Source organism: Eutrigla gurnardus (genome assembly GCF_963514095.1).
Source record: "Eutrigla gurnardus genome assembly, chromosome: 18".
Taxonomy (NCBI): Eukaryota; Metazoa; Chordata; class Actinopteri; order Perciformes; family Triglidae; genus Eutrigla; species Eutrigla gurnardus.
This window is the reverse complement of record NC_139929.1, coordinates 7,119,027-7,141,707: the sequence shown is the minus strand read 5'-3', so window position 1 is coordinate 7,141,707 and position 22,681 is coordinate 7,119,027. Positions and strand designations below refer to the sequence as shown.

The window sequence follows — 22,681 nt, the reverse complement described above, 5'->3', positions numbered from 1 at the left end:
AATCATCAATCCTTTAAGGCAAATGCCCTCAAGTCCTTTATTAAATCAGGCACTACTACTAAAATATTGACATTATTTTCCAATAGATGGTATACTTTTTTAAGCGATTGCCTTAATCTGATGGTATTTTTTCTTCTTCCAGCTACACTCAGATGTGGACAAAGGTGATGGCAAGGTGAAGTACGTGTTAACTGGTGAGGGCTCCAGCTCCATCTTCACCATCGATGAGAACACAGGGGACATCCACGCCACCAAGCGCCTCGATCGGGAGGCGCAGGCCTACTACACCCTCCAAGCTCAGGCCGTAGACCGAGTCACCAACATACCAGTGGAGCCCAGGTCTGAATTTGTGGTCAAGGTCCAGGACATCAACGATAACGAGCCAAAGTTTCTTGATGGACCTTACTTGGCAGGAGTACCGGAGATGTCGCCCTTAGGTAGGATTCTTCTTTCGTCTTACACATCATCCCATATAGTTCCCATCCTTGTATTTATCCCTCTCCTCTACTCCAGCTCATATTCTCACTTTCTCTTTGACTTGCCCTCGTTCTGACGGCTGCCGTTTCATAATTGTCCACCTCACTGAATGTGTCTACATCTCTCTCTCTCATAGTCTTAGTTAGCGATATGAATTAGAATCCAGTGTGTTCACTTTGTAAGACTCAATATGCGGCAATCACATTGGGCTCAATTTAAACCATATGAAGTTCTTGTGCGTGAATTGAGCTCCACATCAATTGAGGTCAAGGTTAAACTATTTGGATTGTTGCATCCTTTAGCCGTATCATGCAGGTTTATTATCACCTTTGTTATTTTGTACGCCATCTAATCCGACTTACTAATACTTTTCTGCACTTGAGGTTTAAAGATTTAAATACCTTTGGTTCCCTTTTTGAGGTTGTACAAAGATTGTAGATTGCTGTATTACCAAGTTGTCCTTGGAACATGTGACAAGACAATTCATTCATGTAGCACATTCAGACATTAAAATTCATTCATGGAAGATATTGAGAGTAAAATAAATGAAAAACTCAAAGAATTACAAATCGGGTGTAAAAGGTTTGAACCTGGCAAAACCTTACAAGCAGTGATTTTTGTTTTTGGCCGAAATGCAGGCGAGCGCCAGATGACCTGAGAGGCTTTTTTATTGCAAAAATATGTGTCTGAATAGTGTAAGAATATTCAGTTCATTAGTGATTGATTTGATATAGTCAAAAAGTATTATAATCAACACTTGGAACTACTATTACTTAGCCATCAGACATTTTTTATCTGCCTTCTATCATTTGTTGTTACAACTGACCTTCGCTAAGGCCCGCCCCTTGATGCTACTAGTCAAGCTGTAAAAACTACAATGGAGCCCACACTGTAACTAACTGCACTCCCTAAATAAAATATCTACATTTAAATAAAAAAGAATGTAAACGCCATTTGATAGAGAAGGAGACAGAAAAGTCTTAAAGGATATCACCAAGCTGTCAAACTGCTTCAGAAGCAATAAAGTTAACAAGGAAGAAGCTCAAGGCTGTGCAGGTCACTGTGTAAAAGTGAACCACAGCATCACCTGGCAAAGAAGACAATGGCATTCAGGAACAACAGCGTTCCTCTAAAGCCGGGTAGGTCTTTATTGTTACAATCTTTGAAAAGCTAAAGCAGCATAGATACATTCACTATACCTTCAAGCATGGAAGTGCTAATGCTAGTTAATAATGTGCACTGTTAATGTCAGCCCCACATGGTTTTTACCTCCCAACCTCGCCGGGTAATGATTACACAACTTATAACCATGGAGGGCTCAAAATCAACAAAACCAGTAAAATCTGAAATGATTGCATGAGAGTCTTTGGAGCTCAGATATTAGCCATTCGTTATATAGGTATTTTGACAAAAAAAAAAATGTCACTAGATGTAGTCAGATGATCACCAAAGTCACGACAATTCATGAGGGAATCCTGAATGTCATCATAGCAATCCGTCCCAGAAGTGTGGAGACATTTCACTGAAAAGCCTCAAATGTCAACTTAAAGTTATTATGATTCCTCCTCTGGGGACCATGAATGTCACGTCAATCTGTCCAATAGTTATTGAGATACCTCAGTCTGGACCACAAGTGTTGATGACCAACATTGCCATTTAGAGAGCCACTCCGCTAGCACGGTTAAAAACATTTAACAGCTGTAGTTGTGGCTCAGTCAGTCTTTCTGCTGTTGATCACATTAGCATTTATCACTGCAGATATTTCTTTTATCTGCCTGTTTTAAATGCAGTCCTGGAGGAAGCCATCATATCAGACCCTGTCTTTAACTTGCTGCTCCCTGCTGCATGGTCAAGATTTCCTCCAAGGTTTAGAACGGGTCACGCTCTAGCTCAAAATGCTGGTAAATGCAAATGAGCCATAACAACATCCTGAGGCTTTTCAACTTAGCAGGTGTATAAGAAACAGAAAGAGTGACCTCCATATTGAAACGCCATGGTGTGTCTCTATGTGGAAGTTAACGTAGCACTTCGAATGTTAGTTTACCGACGCTTGTTCAGCTTATATTTCAAGGTTTGTTATGATTTTTCCAATCATTTTGTACCCATAAATGCATCTTAAACTCTGCATTTTGAGAAAGAAATGGGTGCCACTGATGGGTAAATGCTGTGGGAATGCTGTGTTGTGTTGTTTTTACATCAGTGCATTGTAATGAAGTCTGATGTACCTAATTTACATATTTATCACCTCACATATGCCAGCAAAGACCTCTAGGCTTAGAAATGTTGATGAATGACGCATGTTTAAAAACCGACTCAAGCAAATTTAAGCTCTGAATCAGGCTTGAAGGCCACGGGCATGTTTTCCACAAATTGGGCTCAGAGTTTATTCTTACAGGTACCTCTGCTGGAAAAAAAAAATAGTCTGATCCAGACAAATTCATCTTTCTGTCCATCCGTTACACAGCAGCACATACATCCTTAACTTCCTCCAGCTCCTCTCAGGGTTCCCAAGGCACTCCCAGGCATGCTGGGAGCTGCGGTCCAATCACAAGTGAGCTATGAATGATGGGATGGATTCCAAATTTTACCTAGGTATCAAATAAGGCAGATATGTTGCAACTGACTTTTCCTTTTAAAAACACACAATTTTGAATCTGTAGTTGGGAAATGAATTATTAGTATTTTCTTTGGAGGTGTTCCTGCTGATTATTAATAGCAGACATTCTATTACAATATATTTGAAATGACAAGAAGCATCCTGTGAGAGGAAAGGAAATCATTTGGAGATATTTGATACCGAATCCGTGTACATAAACAAAAAATAATTTGTCAGGCACTTCAGTTCGCAGTCTGAATAGCAATCCATCATCAGAATCAGCAAGCAATCAGTCCCCTCACAATGGTGGAAAGATTAGAAGTAGATGTGGATTGTACACAATCAACACAACAGCCATCATTCAGCCGGCGTCTGAGCATGTCTTTAAAGTTACTTATAGACTATATCCACATTTCTTTGAGTTAGTGAATTAAAATGCATCGTCACTTTTTAGACTATCAACAAACACTGGTACCTGTCTATAGGGTGAACTGAATGGCAGTTCCTTTTGCTTTTTTGTAGAGAAAACAGAATAATTCTGTTCTCATGCCTTTGGATTCATCCTGAATTTCCATCCATCCGTCGTCTACCGCTTATCCTGTGGATCCCAGCTGACATTGGGCGAAGGCAGGGTACACCCTGGACAGAACGCCAGTCCATCGCAGGTCCAACATGTAGAGACAGACAACCATTCAATTTAGAGTCACCAATTAACCTATCCCCATCCTGCATGTCTTTGGACTGTGGGAGGAAACCAGAGAACCCGGACAGAACCCACGCTTACACGGGGAGAACATGCAAACTCCACACAGAAGGAACCCGGGGCCGACCCGGGAATCGAACCTGGGACCCTCTCGCTGTCTCGCCACTACACTACACTACACTACACCACCATGCAGCCCATCCCAACGTTCTTAAAAAAAATGTACACACGTACCTTTCCCTGTAATTAAAAAAAGAAGAGTTTCACACTGGTGTTAACAGGCTTGTGATTACTGGGCGAAGACGGGGAGTGATGTCTGCATTCGAATGCATTTTATCGAATATTTAACAGGGGCTTGTTTTAGCTAGAAAGGGTGTTAAGCTGCTTTTAAACTTGCTCAAACAGATATTTTTGGGCTCACCTGGGGTAACGCTGACGAGCTGTGAAATCAACACTAACATATCACATCTTAAATTGATGAAGTGTTGCCAAGTTTGGAGGTCTGGATGTTTAAACTTCCAGCAGATACGGAGCAACGTTAGCTTTTGACTTTGAGTGTAAAGTCCAGTATCTCTGTTTCTGGTATCTAACTCCTTAGGGAAATATTTGGCTCTTTGGCTGCTCCACTAATGACTAGCTAGTCGTTAAATGTGGCTGCAGTTTACTGTTGAGCAGGTAGAGTATTTTTTTTTTTTTATATGAAAGAGTTACCTGCTGCAACTGGAAAAGACCCTTTAAAACCAGTGAGGGTGAAGCAAAACAATAAAATGTGTGCCAGAAAATGAAAACAATGAAAGATGCTCTAAAGCTCCGTAACAGAGGATCATTCTCTGCGGGTAAATCAAAAGGCAGGACCCCTTTTGCATGAATGCCAGTATAAACTTATTAATTATGGGCATCTTAAATTTCAGGGTTTTTTTTTACCAGCGTGGTAAATGAAAGCACACTGCACTTGTGCACAGCAATAAACACAATGAACTGAAAAGGTCACTGTGCATATCAGCATCACCTCAAACATGCACAGCGCCATACAGATGGAAATTACTGAAAAAAACAAAAGGTGTTATGGCCTTTTTTTTTTTTTTCTTTCTCCACAACCTTGAAAGTGAAAATGAAAATTTCCGCAGGCATGCAGCGGCAGTGGGAGTCGTTCGAAGGAAACGGCTCTTTGCTTACTATACAGGCAGGGAGATCTCTGAAGGATTACGCAGCCGACTGTCAGCGGGGGGTGCAGAGCTCAGGCTTAAGGAACCAGAGGATTAGAGTACAAGGGCTCGGAGTCTCGTGTCCAACCCGCGATAACACGGCAAGCAACTCGGCACATAGCTCAGAGGGAGGAGCGCGTTCGCACCCCGACGCAGTGGGTCACCCCCGCCACTTTATTAACTCCGCCAGTTCCCGTGAAGGTCTTCATCACAGGTGGAGGAGGACAATGCCTCGCCTCTCTTTGTAAATACCCGCACAGAGCAACCATCAATGCGGCGAAGAGCAGGCACCTTGTGTCCTCAATAATTCCTTTATAGACGTCTTTAAATCATTAAGGGTCACAGCTCTGCACCGCTGATGAATGAGTTCAATTTAGAGCAAATCATGAATTCAATTAATTAAAGTAATTAGAGGCGGCGCTCGTCCGTACGTACAAAGACCTTACGGCCCGGGGATCTCCGAAGGCTTTTGTCTTAATCACGACGGGGATGTCGAGTAAAAAGACGAGAGAGCTCGAGGACAGTCGGAGGTGTGACAGTCGTGAGGCTCGACTCTCTCTCTCCTGCTGCACAGCAAAAGGGGCCAAAGGAACAGTTTGAGGGCTCATTACAAGCACAGAAAATGTAATGTCAACCCAAGGCCACCGCGCTTGAATTTACTACGCACCAGTCCTATATCCAGCTGTCATTGTTCCTGCCTAATTCATGAGAGCGCCGATCAAGGGTGGGATAGTCATTTCATCCTGGAAATGAAAAAGGGTTCCGCTTTAGGAAAAGTTGATCCAAATTATTATTTTCTTTTTCCCCTTTTGGGGTCATTGTGATCCCTTTTTTGCATTGTGGGTTACAAATATACACTCAGTGGCCACTTTATTACAACATTTCCTTACCTTTCCTATCCAGTTAAAACCATGTATGTCCAAAGTTAAATTAAGTTAGTATTTCTAGTATTTCTATTAAAAAAAAGCCTCTTCTATTTGCACAAAGCTCATGAAAAGTTGACTTTGTGGGAGATACGCGCTTCTCGCTGGACGCCAACGCTGCAATTATGATCTCAGAGAATATGATGCATGGCTGTAGATTAATCTACCCAGCAGTATATAAAGGAGTTCAAATGAGCTCAACCTTAAACATCCACAGCAGTAAAACGCAACGCACACACTCACGCGGCAGTAATACGAATCCAGAAACACCATATATGATCGTAAAACACCGGCAGGGACCATTTTACTGCAGAATGAGGGCTTTTACTTGTCATACGTTAAGTAATTTGCTGATAATACTTTAATACCGTTATTTAAGTGCGGTTTTGAATGCATGACTTTTACGTATAGTGGTGTAATTTTTCGCACTGCGAGATTGATGCTTTCATAAGTAAAAATCTTGAGTACTTCTTCCACTACTGGGTGGGCTGGACTACTTCATAATGAGAGGTGTTGCTGATTTTTCTTTTGTCCTCCTTCTGTCATTGAACTGAATATTATAGGCATCATAAATGTGGGATTTACGGCAGAGCAGTTGTATTTGATTGCATTAGATTGTCCAGGTGTACCCAATAAAGTGGCCACACCTCGGATGCCAAATGCAGAGGAAACAGCAGGTAGTGAGTAACTTTCTTTCCCTCCTGGCAGTTTCAAATACAAGTTAAACTCTAAACCAGAGGTCATCAACGTTTTCAGGCCAAGGATCCCCAAGGATTATAGTGACCCTGTGGAGGGGAGACAATTGTGTTCCTTATTGTCCTCTGTGTAGTGCAGCTTATTGTGCCATGTTTAATAGTACTTTATTCTGATGTATGTATACAATGCTAAGCCATTCTAATCATAATTGTTGACAGATTCATTTTTTTTAATTCTATTTTGGCATTTCTATATCACAATTTCACAATATAAGTTCAAACAAACAGGGAGATTTATATTTGCTGAATATATGTTGTATTCATGTTAGGGTGTATTTTTGGACATATTTACATTTTTTTGTTTTATTTATTTTTTATTTTTTATTTTTGGACATATTTACATTTTTGGAAGAAAAAGACTCCCCTGAAATGATTCCCTATAGGGGTCTTGGACCCCCTGTTGGAGATCTCTGCTCTAAACAACAAACCCTGTTTATCTGAAGCCCCGGGCTAATCAATTTAGTGTGACATCCTTGAGTGGCAATGCAGAATTACTGGGCTTAAACGCATATTCATTAAAACATGTTGCAATTCAATTTTAAAATCAGGTATTTTTTTACATTTTGCTTTACTTTACTCGCATGCTTTCTACATGCAGAAGATGCCCACCCACGTGGTTTGTGTTACATTCCGGATCACAATCCCCCCCCCCCCTCCGTTTGCACTCAGAAATGCATATTGTACTTGACAGTAGGATGCAGCCTGTAAACGTACCTGTCTCCCATTCACATTTGAGCACGCCACATTTATTTTCATTACTGGCAGATGACAGTTGCTCACCCAAGATGCAGAATTGATTAGGAAACCGGTTTTGTACACAGCTGCCGGGGAAACGAGTAAAAAAAAAAAAAATGTGAAGATCAGCTCCGTCACGTCAATGAAGACGGACAAATATTGAAGGGATACAGACAGGACAAATTGAGAGGCAGATGACAGCCTCGTGGAGCAGAAAGAATCTACTCAAATTCTTCTTTTTTTTGACATCCAGCTCGCCCAGGCTTTCAATCTGACAATATTGTTGGAAGAGCATGTTTATTGGACGACCTGTAGGGGAGAAAAAAAGAAGCTTTAAAAGCTGTGCTCTATCCGAGTCCATATTGAATGTTAATTTACAACCCCGTCTGCAGAGCACTCTGTGAAGTGATTTTAACTATCAACCTGTAATAGAGATTTTGCCGTCGCAGGAGTTCTCTTTCACACAGCCATCCTTTGACCTTGGTGTTTTAAACTACCTGTAATATAACCTGTCATGACTAAGAGGTGATGATATAATCTAGGTGTCCTTCTACCGCCGGCCTGGTGATAACTTCTCCAGCTTCTCCCAAGCTTTTTCTTTTTTTCCTTTTTTTCTATTATATTGTTCACATCCAGGGCCAGGGCCTGTTAATTTTGCTTTATGGCCAGCATGGAGGACTCTAATCTTCAATTTCTGTGATCACTTTCATTCTGTAAAAAGCCTGTAAAATACGTCTCATGTTGGAAAGTGAGATTTTTATTAGGATGTTTTCCTCAAAGTAAAATATCACCAATGTGCTCCGATATGAGCTCAGGATGAGTGCAGCTTGCCATTAAAGTGATATATATTACAGTATTCCCAACTGGAAAAGGCATGTTTTTATCAAATAACTCCCTATTATCACATGGATATCAACCCTTTGACATTAAAAATGTGTACCCGTTAAATGAGCCCATCTGGAGCAACGAGGCTAATTCATAGCACTGTGACCGACCCATTGAAATTGATTGGCAGTGATTGTTGCTGATCATGTTTTCTCTGTGAAATCTTCAAAGGCGTCTCTGCCTTTACCTTCCAACGCCGCGGCTGTCAGCTCAAGTCATGTCAACCGCGTTTTGTCGGTATGTTTAAAAAGAAATACATAAGGAGTCATGTCTGATGTCTTCGCTGCCTGGGAGGAAGAGTGGGAGAGGACTACTGTACTGTACTGTACTGAAACAGTTGTCAGTTGTCAGCAGTCGAGTTTGAAAACAAATTTCCTTCTTGTAAGCTGGGAGGACGTCTGGGCACTAAAGGGCACAAAAACAAAATCGGGCTTTATCTTGAGTTTTTCTTACTTTATGTGCAGTACTCCGCTGAATAATGTTTCCCTGGGACTAAGGGGAGACGGTGTACAATATTATATTTTCTCTTACAATATAATTCAGCGGTCAAATTCCTTCCCTAAGCCTACCATGGTTAACTGTAGATCGGGAGCTAATAGTGGACAGTGTTGTTAGCTTATTGGCTAAGTGATGTGTTATACAATAATAATTAAAACATGCATTTGTACTTGTTAGTTTCTTTATCTAACAGGCAGAATCAAAATTTACTGATTTAAGTGGCTGGCTTTTGTTTGTGTACATTTTAAGCAAAATTCCAATTAATTATATATATAGTTTGTAAAATTAGAGCAATTTTTAATATAGTTTTTTTTTTTAAAGGCTTGGTTTTGCTTTCTTTCTTTTTTTTTTATTAATGCAGACATTACAAGATCTCCGGCTACCATACCAAATACCCTTTAAGGTGTATGTATGTATGTAGGAATAGATTCAGTCTTAATTTCTGGTAATTCAATAGATTATTTTTTGTGTTATACTATATGGATTCTATGGTCAGTATATCCTTGTTGGATAGTTACATTGTTTTGGTTAAATCCTTAGGTCTTTTCCCTGTACTATGATATATAAATCCATATAAACCAGCTCTGCCTTGCACTGTGTACTAGCGTCTGAATTTCCCGGAGCATCCTAAACAAACAAAACTTCAGATGTGTGAACAAAAAAAACAGCGATCCTGGCTCTCGCCTTCACATTTAATTTCATTTTCCCAGTTCCATTTTTCCTCTCTGTAGAGCAGCATCTTCTCCAGAAACAGTTTGAGCACCCTAAAAATCCGTAACTGAATGGGTTACCATCTGTGCATGTTAACAAACTGGAAAATAAAATAGTTAGAGTAAAGAAAAAAAAGGGAATAAAGGAAGGAAAAATGTTTTCCCAACTGTGCCTTTTTCTAAAACTTTCTCTCATTAAATGAGATGCAAATCTTTGATCTACAGAGTTTTATTGAGCCCTAATTTGTGCAGAACAAAGACAAAGTGTCCTCCTATGACATCGCCGGAGGACGAGTTCAAACTCTTTGTCACCTCTAGGAAAAAAAAAAAAAGTTTTGGAATGCATTTGATATGCAATGCATAATCATTTCTTTTTTTGGTGGGGATAAAGTACCGGTTTCACATAGCACAGATTGGTTGCTGAACCCATTTGGCTGCCGAATTAGAATCAACAGATTGAAGTTACGGAAAAGATGCTGCCGACTGATCTGCGGGAGGGGATTGGAAAACAATGGCAGCCAAATGATCTCCAAAGGCGGGGAGTTACACTTTAATCCTGCCGCAGCTTCCCTGCAAACGATTGCAAAAACTGACCGAGTTATTTGTTTTCGCAGCGTTTGAGGCCGAGAGCCAGTGCACAGCACATGTCAGATCTTTTGGTGCCTGCTGAAGTGAAGAAGTGCTTTAAAGAACAACAAAAAAACCACCGAAAGTAAACAACAAAAGAATGTGTTATGACTAATTACTATTGAGATAATTTACTGCCTGAGAAGTCACATTCTCATTGCTCTTCCTCCTTTTTTCCCCCTTTGGAAGTTGAATTGGTCACACGCTCTGTTGATATGTTGTTTCCACGTTTAGCTCTGTTTGACTTCCTGGATGCCGTCTTGGAAACTAATGAAGGGTTGTCTCCCCGCAGGAACCATGGTGGTCCAAGTGGCAGCCACGGATGCAGATGACCCGACATATGGGAACAGTGCCAGGGTGGTCTACAGCATCGTCCACGGCCAGCCGTACTTCTCAGTGGAGCCCAAGACAGGTAGGTTCGCCACAAAGTGGGGGGGATTCAATACTATATCAGCTTTTTACTGCGAGTGGTGAGATCCTGCATAATAAGAATCACCAGGCTTTTTTTTGTTAGGCTTTTACTCGATTTTACATGAAATTTCTGTTTTTGTTACTTTTTTTGTTTGTGTATTTGAATCACAATGGCTGAATAAAAATTCAGTGATGAAGAAGACAGATTACCGGATCTTTTGAGTGATAATGAATACAAATATTATTTTTCTCAATGAGATTTTATATTATTGCTTATTGAGTCGTTTATAGGCAGTGTTAAAGAAAAAACAAAACTACTCATTAAACCGAATGGCACATTTCAGAATAATGTGTATTAGGACAGCCCCCTCTTAAAAGATTAGTTGCCTTATTGTATGTTTTCTTTAGTCAATTAGTCAGTTTTATACTTACTTATAATAATATAACATATCATATTAGTTTGTCATATTATATATTAAACATCTGACATATAAGGTAGCTAGAAATGAATTCGTGAAGTGTGGTGTCGAAGAAGTATATTGAAATACTCAACTAAAGTACCTGAATATTGTACAGTACTTGGAAGCACAAATGCCGACAATGAAAATGTTTTGCCATCAACAAATTTAACCACCGACTTTCAAAGAACGCAGCTGTCAACCAGATTCTGTCAAATGTTGTCATTTGGTCCAACAAAGATAACAGTAATCAGAAAATAGAAGAAAAAAAAGAAAAAAAGGTCTGAAAGAAAGTGCAAGATAAGATGTGAGGTACTTTGTTGACTTGTGGGGCGTTTCATCCTTAGAAGTGCAGCGGCAGTCCTCGCTACATCTTCATAGCCGGCTCATTAGCCGCTGCCCTGCCGAGGCTCGGCTACTCCATGCAAAGCACTCTTGCGAGGAAACATAAAAACGTGGGCCATCCCATAATACTCTTCGTCTCTTTCGAGAGCAACACGCACACACATGTTGTCGGCCTCGTGAGTGTAGTTCAGGAACTGGCGGAAGCCACTGCAATGCAGGGAGCTACGTGGGTTATTACTCAGACACTCAGACACAGAAATGTGAGAGATGCTCGACAACAATGACCTGTTAGGTTCACTGTAAACATTCAATCAGCCTAACCACCGGAAGAAAGCGGAGCAGAGAGGGAGAGAGAAAATGAATGCATATCGCAAGTAAGGAAAATGACTTCACACTGTGTTGGTATAATGGATGTGGAGTCTGAGGAGCGAGGTTGTTGTGTGCCTCAAACATTTCAGCACACTTCAGCTGTGAAGTAGCTCTGAATCTCTATGTTGTTTTTCCCCTTTCTAGAGACATTCGACTAATGAAGCCTCCCGCTGAACCTTTCATTAGGAAACATTTCCGTGTTTTGGGGCAAACATTTACATGTTTTAAACACTCTAAATGGGAAAAAAGTTCCTCATGGATACTCTTTAAGCTCCGACAGTTCCACCGGGACTTCTCTGAGGCTGCAAATCTTTGATTCTAAGTGATTCCTCATGGCTGCTTGGAAGCTAAAACTTCTGTGAGCTAATTAATGCTGTGATCACCTTCCTTAAGATGGGTTTGGTTCGGAACTTATGATTTATTTGTGCTTCAGTGTTTTCCTTGGTTCCTCTTTGCAATTAATTCAGTTGGTGATCAAGCAACAGCCTTGGACCTCGTTTTTTATCATTTAAGGCAAAAAGTAGCTGATAATCCAAATTTACCCTAAAACAGGTCATATAAATAAAGATGGCTTTTGCATGTTTACTTTGTAAAAACAAAAAATTTCTGAGGAGTTTTGTGATCTTTAATCATATCTCAATTTATTTTCTGAACATATCCAAGACTTTTAGTAATCTTCATTCATCTTTATTGATAGGTTGCTGGTTGCATTTTCCCGACCCCACAGATTCAACCTATTTGTCCAGATAAATAGATTTGGTCTCTACCATTCCCTGAAGGAAACATCTCGAGGTCTAGCTGCTAAACCCTTTCCTATGCCCACCAGCTCTCTGCTAACTGTCTCCTGTTTGGCACTGAGCAGGAAGCATTCATTGAGATTTTCAGCTAAAAAAACCAGACTTAATTCACGCTGATGTTTTCTCGCCAACGGATGTATTCATGGTTTCGTTTCCAACACCTGAGGGAAATATCTGGCCATTTAGCAGGTAAATGCTCCACTGTTTTCACCAGATAGTTGCCAACTTTGTCTCTGTGCTGTTTGATGCCGGACTTGTGGCGTTAATGAGTTTTTATTATCAATTAACAGCTGCCTGTTTGGGCTGGAAACAATGCTGATTACTGAACCAAAGCAGTATAGCTTTTCTCCCATTTTCCTGCTGGATACGTGCTTGTGCACGTGTGGGGATTTCACCCAGAAACGTCCTGAACACAGCAAAATATTATGTCTGCTTTTGAAGAACTGAAACCAAATGTTCTAAAAACTTTGAGCGGATAACCTGTCAGATTTTCCTGCTTTCTGAGGCTGCCTCATTTCAATAAAACACTTCCAAGTTCACCTGATAGGATGCCACGTATTCACTGTATTTGCACAAATTAAACCTGAGCGCTGGCTATAGACCTCTTCTGACAGTTGAAACTAAAGCGAAGCTGGATTTCATATTCCTTCTCTCACATTCCTTCCACTGTTTACAATACAAATTGCTCAAGTTGTTAGCTTCGAGGTTTGATTTCTCGCTCACACTGAACCCCGACTTGACACCAATGTGTGGAGAAAAATGTTGTCTTCCAAGTTTTTTCATTGTAAAGAGTGGAAAGTTTAAAAGTTGATGCTCACAGACAAATCCCACATTGGTACTCTACTCTCTGTAGAACAGTGGGTGGTTTATTAACCTGTCAAAAAAGAGGCAGACACACACACACACATAAATGTGCACCCAGACACTGCCCAAGGGTCCCTGCCAGCACCTCGGTTTCCTGCCGCCCATCTCATCCTGACCACGACTGATGGTCAGGAAGCTGATTGGATGTCGTGTTTATGAAATGCAGTATTGGTCCCAGAGTTGAATAGCGTGGATGGCTCTCAAGGAGGTGTGACTCCATGTGGGAGCAAGTAGACATGTCGAGTAACCTTAATAAAAAAGAGTGTAAAAACACGACTGATGGAACACTAACCTGTGTGTCGAGGGGGGAATCCTGCAGGCTTTTACAGCAGCATTGTTACTCTCTTGAGGTCTCGAAGTTTTTTGATAGATTTCTTTTTTTTCCTCTAATATTGCTTCCTGAAAAAGTAGAGATACGTGTAATTATTATAGAAATATTAGATGTTCTTCCGGTAAGCTTCATCTTAATTTAGTTACCTTTCAAGAAGAACTACCTTGGGGAAATATTAATGCTACTAAAAAAAATGCTCTGCCGGTTTTCTGTTAAAAAAGATCCCGTTGTGTCATCAACTTCTACCTCTGGAGCTCTTTTTACAAACCTGCCGACATCCGTGCCTATTTGTCTTTATTTGCTGTTTATTTATTTTACACTTTCCCGTGAAAATCACAGCACTTACAGATATGATTAAATTATCCGAAAGCAACTCATCTCACTTTCTGCTGCTTCTTATTTTAAGATTAAATTAAAATGAGCGCCGTGAAGAACTAAAGGGGCCATTTATCATGTTGTATCCGAGCAGACGTTTCTGAAACGGCGACCGACAGGAACTTGACCACTTGCCTGTGGCTCTTCAGTCTTCTTTAACAAAGTTTGCGGGAACACTTGAACCCGTCGTCGAGTCTCGAGTGAGACTTCATGACACCGATACCAATTAGACAGAGAGCAGACATTTACTTAAGTGATCTTGAAACAGCATGTCTGCCCCATAAAGTCCCCATTATACTCTCATATCTTGTTTTTCTTTAAGCCATTCAGCTCAACGAGCAGAGCTCATACTTTCACAGCCTCAGACTCGGTTGCTGACGTGCTTTTCATTAAGCTAAGTGGATTCTTTAAACCCCAACGTTGATATTTCAAATGATTTGATGGCTTATGATTGCTTACTTGGAGTGGCCTGTGTTCCCTTACAGTAGAGATATGTCTGGGTCCAAATCAGGCCCGATCCCACTTGAACCCGCATATTTTCTGTCCAAGCCGCAACATTTTTAGTGTGATAAAAACGTTGTGAATTTGGGAATTGATTACATCTGTGTCTGTGGGAATGTTTCGATCACACGAGTTGGAAACAATCCCAGCCAGCCACCACTGGAACCGAATTCTACAAGTACTATAACACTATTCATCGTATTAAATTGTGTCTCCGGGCACATCCAATATTTTCTAACTGTGGAAAACAATCAAACAAAGTGGAGAACTTTGAGGATCTTTGAGAATACCCACACAGAGTATAAAAGATAAATGACGTTCCAAATATTTGCTCTCTATTTATTTGATTAAAAAATCAGGGAGAAAAACTGAAGAGGAATCCCTCTCCCAGGATGGAAACAAATGTTTTATACGCAATAAACAGCATAATAATTACAACATACAATCCATATTAAATAAATTATACATTAAATGAGATCAGTAATAAATAATCATAGAAGATGATTACTACTAATACATTCAGCAGCATTGGATGTAATGGAATGATGATGATAATAAAAGCAGTAATACTAATTATTATGTGACTAATAGTAATAATGGTAGCAGTGGGTGTTGAGAAGGGCCACAGCAGCAGAGAGGGAGAGGAGCTTTGTATATCATAGGGAGCTCCCTGGCAGTCGAGGCCTACAGCAGCATAACTAGGGGCTGGTCCAAGGCAAGCCTGAGCCAGCCCTTAGTATAAGCGTAATGAAAGAGGAAAGATTTCAGCCTACTCTTAAATGTATCTTTCCCCCGGACTTTAACTGGGAGCTGGTTCTACAGCAGGCAAGCTTAATAGCTGAAGGCTCTGGCTCTCATTCTACTTTAGGAGACTCAAGGAAGCACAAGTAACCGTGCATTCTGGGTGTTTTAGTGGGGTAATAGGGTGCTACAAGCTCTTTAAGATAAGGTGGCCCTCGCCATTAAGGGCTTTGAAGGTGTGGAGGAGGATTTAAAATACTATTCTGGATTTTACAGGGAGCCAGGGCAGAGAAGCGAATACTAACACAAGTAAGGCTGTCGCAGAAAAAAAAAACATCTATTGAATTAAGGGATGCCATTATTTGTCTACTTTAAAAAGTTGCATTCTTTCAAAAGGTATTATAATCCCTACAGATGGCTGACATCGTGTCCGCCTTTCTGTATCGGCTGTGGAAGGGACCGCATTATTTGTGTTAACTGTTAGTTTTTAACATAATGTCAATACCATGTATCTTACAGAAGACACTCAGGGGGTGAGACACCAGCTTTTTAGACAGCGGACCAGGATTGAGTGTTGTGGGATGAGCGTTCTTCTGTCTTTGCAAGTTACTAATTAGTCCCATTTGCAGCACACGCCTGGGCCGTAGCGGAGGGTGACTTTGACAAAGTGCCTGAGCTGAAATACACTCTGAGCTCCACACTGCAATACAGCACTAGCGATTAAGTGGCAGAGGGCTAATGGTCAGGGGAGGGGGGCGGGAGGGATGCGTGTGACCCGGTGTTAGGTGGGTAGCATCCTGGCTCTTTCGTTTAACAAGTCTCTATACTCTGGTTCTTAATCCTAAATTGAATCTACAAGGTGCCCTTGGGAAAAGTACTTAATCCTGAATAGCTCCAATAACTTGCAAGAAATGTATAATGTCGGCAAAATACACAAGTTGCCGCGCCGAAAAGGTGCTCAGTTAAGACGGTATTTTGTAATATATATAGATTGATAGCTTGTAGTTTAGTTTGAAGGTTGAAGCTGAAATGGCAAATGCTGCTTAGGACTGCGTTATAATTGATGGCAGGCTCAAGGAGGTTTGAACAGCTGCCTCCAGCCCCAATACACCTTGGCGTTATGGCAAGTCCTAAAGAGACAATTATCCGTGCACATTAACGCCGCTAAACATGCGTGCAAGCTCACGAGCTGCAATGGCTGGAATAACAAGGCGAGAATTTGGTTAGTAGAAAATGCCAGGTGTCTGAATGAGAGGATTAATTACACTCTGAAGGGGGGGGGTTAAGACGTGACACGGCTTGCCTCTCGGAGCGACACGAGTGTGACATCTGAATATGACAGGCACTCGGATGAGAGGAGCCTGGACGGACCGAGTTCCTCTCCCCTCAGCCCCGGGAATCTAATTAAAGCGAAAAGGCCAGGTCCAATCCCTGTGTAATCATCACGTGTGGAAATCTGTCGCTGGGGTCAGGAGGAGACGGGTCTGCGGTGACGGAGCCCGTGATTAAGATATTAGCGTGGCCTTTTTAAAAAACCCGTGTGTGCTTTTCATTACCCTCTTCTTTAAAAGTGCACGTTGTGGATCCGTGCCAGACTGTTGTTGTGGCGACTGAATGGAGAACATTACAGCTGAAGGCGAGATATAAATCTGGCTGCCGTCTGTAATATAGAGACGGAGATGCAATTTTTCAATTCTAATCACAAACAACAACAACATACCACCTGGATGTGTGCGGATGTACACGACAGATGAATGGATCCTGTGTTTTGTAAGAGGGGTCCTTTGTGTTGTGGCCCTTTCACACTCAGTAGGTATAGGGACCCGTGATTAGAGCATGATGCTTGGCTGTCTTCATAATAAACTACCTGGGCTGGAGGTTTTATTCCCTGTTTGTATGGCCTGTTTTTGTGTTATGGGATCTATTCTTTGTAAGTGGACCGCCCGAGGGTTCAGCAAATCACATACTGCACCCTTCATGTTTAAGTGTTCATCACCTTCATCAACACCTCTCATAGCCGCGCGGCGAGCCACAGGCTCCCTCCCAAAGTCTGCACTTTTATTTCCTCTTCCCAAGACAAATGTCAAGTATCTGGGTTTTAGCAGGGAGCGCGGCCCACCCGTCTGCCGCCAGTGGTGTGGAGACAGCTAGATAAATGCGCGGTTACAATGCGTCTGGCTCGCACCGGAGGCGAGGAGTCACAGCGATGCGAGGCCGTGCCGAGATAGCGACAGAAGGATTTTAATCATCGCCTCTCCCCAGGAATGACACCAGCGCCGCATGGGGTAACAGAGATAGAGAGCGAGGGGGCTGGCACCCAGCAGACAAACAACAGTCTCGCAACATCGGCGTGTGGATTAGCGGTGTCGCTCGGTGAGAAGTATGTGTGCTTCTGGCCAGGCGGGCGGAGAAACATGTCTCGTGTTTTCCAGCGAATCAGGATTCACGGCATCATTAACCACAGCCAATATCTCTCAGGCTCTAACACACCAAGCTGATATTAAATAAGTATATCAATTGTGTTTGAAGCCTATCTATGGTTTAGCGAGAGCATCCATTTGTCTCTCTGCTGGCAGCACAAGCCTTTGTGGAGTTTATTTCACCTGTTAGGATTCATCCAATGCAGCTGCTATTATAATCCAACCATTATCCAGCTTCCACCTCAGCGTTGCTTCACCCGAATGTTTAAAGACGTCTCTTTCAAGTCTAGACATGAATGCTTCGTCCCTATGGTTGCGTTGTATGGAATAGAAGAAGAAAAAAGTTTTGCTCTGTTTGTGCCTAACTAGTATGACGAGAGCCTCGCTGGATTGAAGGCTCGGAGTAACCTTTTTCTGATGCAACTCTAGTAAACAGAGTTCACAGGTGTCACTGCAGCAGGCAGTGGTGTTGCTCTTTAATTGGCTGGAAGGTTACAGTGTGGAAGAGGCTACAGAGAAGTGGTGAAAGGATGGATGGGGGGACGAATGCGAGGGGATAAACAGAGCAAGGAGGGTGAATATACACAGCGCGGAGATGGACGCCGAAATTCTCAGATTGGAAAAATAAGAACATGTTTTGATGTTTTGCTTCACCAAAGGAGAGAGGCTTCATGACATCGTTCCACTGTTCAATATTTGATGCGGGACTGAATTGGCATGTTGGCTGTTGCAGAGCAACAACAAAGGATTATTGTTTTATTGACCACCGTCATCCCAATGTAAGCCCACCAGCAGGGACTTTGGAGAAAGGAAAGTGGACAGGCTCACTATAATTTAACTAACCGAGTCATTTAGTTAGAGCAGCCAATAACCGTTTTCAGCTGGGGGGACTGTAATGACATTAATAAAGAATGGCAGAGAGAGAAAATTAAACACTTAATGGTTTATTTTCAAGTACACCCGCTGTTGACGGTCAAAAGCATCTTAATTTTTCTCTTGAAGTCTGTTGACCCACTTTACCTGATTTGTTTGTCCTTTCTCCCGTGGTCCTGGATTGAGTTTAATTGCAAATACTGTGTGTGTGTGTGTGTGTGTGTGTGTGTGTGTGTGTGTGTGTGTGTGTGTGTGTGTGTGTGTGTGTGTGTGTGTGAGAACCTGAAGTCTGAGGGTTAGTTATGCAGTTCGTTTTTAAAGGAAAGGTTTATGAAAGGAGCATTTTCTTGAACCCAAAGCACCCAGAATAAAAATAAATAAGAACACACAAAAACCTAAAATATATAATCCTAGATTTGTCAGGCCTTAATCATGCTAGTGAATGCTGTTAATCAGAATCCCCATCTAAAAAACAACCCAGGCCTCATCAAGGACGGAGCTGATTGTGAATACTTTAATACATGTAATTAGCAAATAAATACAGTGAGGGGTTTTTTTTTCATCCTCAAGAGATTGGACCTCAATTATATGTCAAATTTCGGGGCAAATTAAAGGATTATGAAAAAAAATCTTCAGGTGCTTACTCTTAGCAAGAGCTCCGCTTTGATCTGCTTTATCAGGCCGTGAATGCGATAAAGCAACTTAAAATGATTCATTTATTGGGAGAACCGTGTGCTTTGGCTTCATGCGTTTCCTAATGAGTAATCTTCCATGTTCCGTATGAATCTTTAATAAGTGCCATTTAATGAATGAAACACATTGTGGGGTAAATCATTAAATTTGAACGCAACAGTGATTGCTTTTGAGGGATTAGGAGCCGGTTTCTTTGGATGTAAATGCGTGGTGTTAATTTTTTCTGGAATAATCATTTTTGTAGCTCAAAGATAAAGTTGAGATTGGAAAAAAAACGCCATTAATGAAATTATTCTTCCACAAGATTTTACTTTCTTGTGTATGACGTATTGGCATACCCGTTTTTTCATGCAGCAGCTCAGGTGCGAACAGATAAATGCCAGACGTTTGATGCCAGTGTTGTCACATCTCTCATCCCCTTCTGATGCCGGATCAATCACGACAGGAGGACAGTCAGATAATGCCTCCCCCGACGGCTAAAATGTCCCCTTGCGTGTTCTCACGTTTCTGACAGGGTCTTAGCATTAACCTCGTCATATGTCAGCCCGCTAAACCATTTGGAGTGACGGCACATTTGAGGGCACGGAAGAGTCACGATTGATTGCTGTTGTGCAAACAAGCTAGCAGCCATGCTGAGTCATTCTTGTTATCGCTACGTGGAGGGTTGATGTGCCATCCTATGTTTTTAATTTAGTTCAGGACCTTTAATGAGAAGGTGGTTGTCACTCCTCAACCCCCAACCAAATTCACTATTTTAGAGGATTTATAGAACAAAAAAAATGTATGGTTGATCAGCATTCTTGCCAACTTCTAGACCAGAGATCTTCAACAAGGGGGTCCAGAGTTACTGCAGTCCCCGAAATGATTTGATCCCAAGCTTTATTTCTTCCAAAAGTTTTAAATATGTCCGAAAATACATTAACATGAATACAACCTACAATAAGCAAATATAAATCCTCCTATTTATTCAATGTGATGAGGTGAAATTGCGATGTATAAATGCCAAAGTTGAATTCAAATATGTTCTGTAAATATAAGAATCTGTCAACAATTATTATTTTAACAGCTTAGCATTGTCAACATTGACGTTGAAGACCTCTGTAATAGACATCGATGTCTTTCTCTTCAGGTGTCATCAGGACCGCTCTGCCCAACATGGACCGGGAGACGAGGGACCAGTACGTGCTGGTCATCCAGGCCAAAGACATGGTCGGTCAGATGGGCGGCCTCTCCGGCACCACCTCCGTCACCGTCACGCTCACCGATGTCAACGACAACCCGCCTCGGTTCACTCACAGTAAGACTCCTGTTCCTGATACGGGGCCAATTAAGCTTGTCATGTTCGGTACATGCCGTGTTTTCAAAAGCTCCTCGGCAATCAGCAGTAAAGTCATCAGCTCCCTGGTTCGTTTGCATATTTTCTGTGTTCCAGCTGAGTGGGGCTTTAAAGATCTATTATAACAGGAAAAACCTCTTGAACTCATAGACCACATGTTGGTATAGACTTACATTGCATGTAATGAATACTGGTACAAAAATAGCTGGGCCCTCATTTCACCCTTAAAAGGAAACCATTGGAAAATATTAAATTTGCTCTATTATTCCGTAACATGCTCCCTGTAATGTGTGTTAAAATAAACCTGAACAGAAAGTACTTTGAAATCTCAGAAGCAAAACACGCTCATTAAATCTTCACCATTAAACTTCATCTCATCCCTTTTCTAAGGTTTTGTTAACTGCTGTCTGAAAACCATTCTCTCTTTATCTTTGCAACTTCCCCGCATTTGTATTTCCCAGCAAACATTTGGACTTTTTTTTATGACTAAATTAAAAGGCAACCTTCCTGCAAGGTGTGCGCCTTCCTACTTTGCTTTTCATCAGAGCCGTGGGCTGCTTCGCCGTTCGATACCAGGATCAATCAGGCTCCATTTTTCTTTTTTTTTTCTTTTTTGTCAGCCTATTTCACGGGCTGCAAATGGTTTCCAGGCCCAGCTTTAAGATTCAAAGGCACACGGTGCTTCTCATGATAATCTGAAGCTCTGGCAATCGCTTTACCACTGATACCCCGACCACTGTCGAGCTGGTGCACTCACCACTGGACTTCTATGAAGAAGAGTCAATTTGCGGGTCCCTGAGGGGGGAGGAAGGTTCAAGTCTGCACAACAAGCCATCAATGCCGCTTTAACCCAGCGCTGTCATGTTGGGAAGAAGGAGACATCGGAGGAGTTTGGGTTCTTGCTCCTGCTGTTGCGCTCGCAGGGTCATGGGTCAGAATCGATAGACCATGATTGAGCATCACAGCTGATAGAGAGTCCAGGACCTATAGCTAGTCCTTGGGAGGAACGAGGGAAGAGAAGCCAAGGTTAGCTTGCATGAGAGGACATGCAGGGGGGGAGGGAAGAGAGGTAGGTGCATGGGGCAAATCGGAGGGAGGAAAGCAATTCTTCGGTCTTTTAAAGAGCTGCTATTCCACGGCAAATTAAAAAGCCATTATAAAGATTACATGGCGGCAAACAATGTCAAGCAGATTAGCATTTAGACGGTGGCTGAGGGAGACACTGTGAGGAACACAGAAAGGTCTGGTAATGAGCTCTGCCACGGTGATTGGGGAGATTATGATTAAGAATATGATTCCCCTTCTTTATTCTTATAAGAGTACTCTTAAGCCGAAGGGTCAGACAAAAGCTCAGGGAACACAATGGAGAGTTTTTGACTAATAGAATATTCAAGTGGGCATTTCGTCCCGTGAAAGCAGAATGATCTAGGCATGGCTTCTATTTTTTTTTTATTATTATTATTTTTTTAACTTATCCCATGACATCCAGACAGCATTTATGGAGTTTTCTATTTTGCTGAATATATTCTTTCAGCTGCAATACCCGCAGAAATGTGACAAATGAAATTGGTGTCTGCCACGTGTGTCACCGCCGCTGCCTGTCTGTGCTATGCAACGTGAATTTATTGAGGCGCCGCGCAGCTGAATCAAAGCTGAAGGGGGATATAAGAAAAAAGCTCCGCCGCTCCGAGGTGAGTTGGTGGCGAAATAAGCACATCCATTACCAGCATCCGCTCCTGTCCTTCCTCTTCCAGAGAACTATCAGTACACGGTGCTGGAGTCGCTGCCGGTGCAATCCGTGGTGGCCAGAATCAAAGCGGCCGACGCAGACATCGGCTCCAACGCGGAGATGGACTACAGGATCATGGACGGCGACGGGCCCGGCATGTTCAACGTGACGACGGATGAGAACACACAAGACGGGGTCATCATCCTTCTGAAGGTAGGAAGAAAGAACACAAGCCTTGGTGCTGAGACTTTCTGCCCATTAGTTGGACCACACTTCCCCTCCTTAAAGCCACTGAGACACAGGGCCAAATGTTCCGGCTGTTGG

At 41.9% G+C, this 22,681-nt stretch overlaps 1 protein-coding gene across 1 annotated transcript in view; it reads left to right on the top strand.

Annotated features, from left to right (window-relative positions):
• LOC311029235 (cadherin-7) overlaps positions 1-22,681 on the top strand; it is an 82,916-nt gene that overhangs the window by 33,490 nt on the left and 26,745 nt on the right. Inside the window, exons 3-6 of the mRNA XM_084034277.1 lie at positions 143-437; positions 10,407-10,526; positions 20,422-20,589; positions 22,383-22,570. Of these exons, the coding sequence (XP_083890403.1) occupies positions 143-437; positions 10,407-10,526; positions 20,422-20,589; positions 22,383-22,570 (771 nt within the window). The remainder of the gene's footprint in view (positions 1-142; positions 438-10,406; positions 10,527-20,421; positions 20,590-22,382; positions 22,571-22,681) is intronic.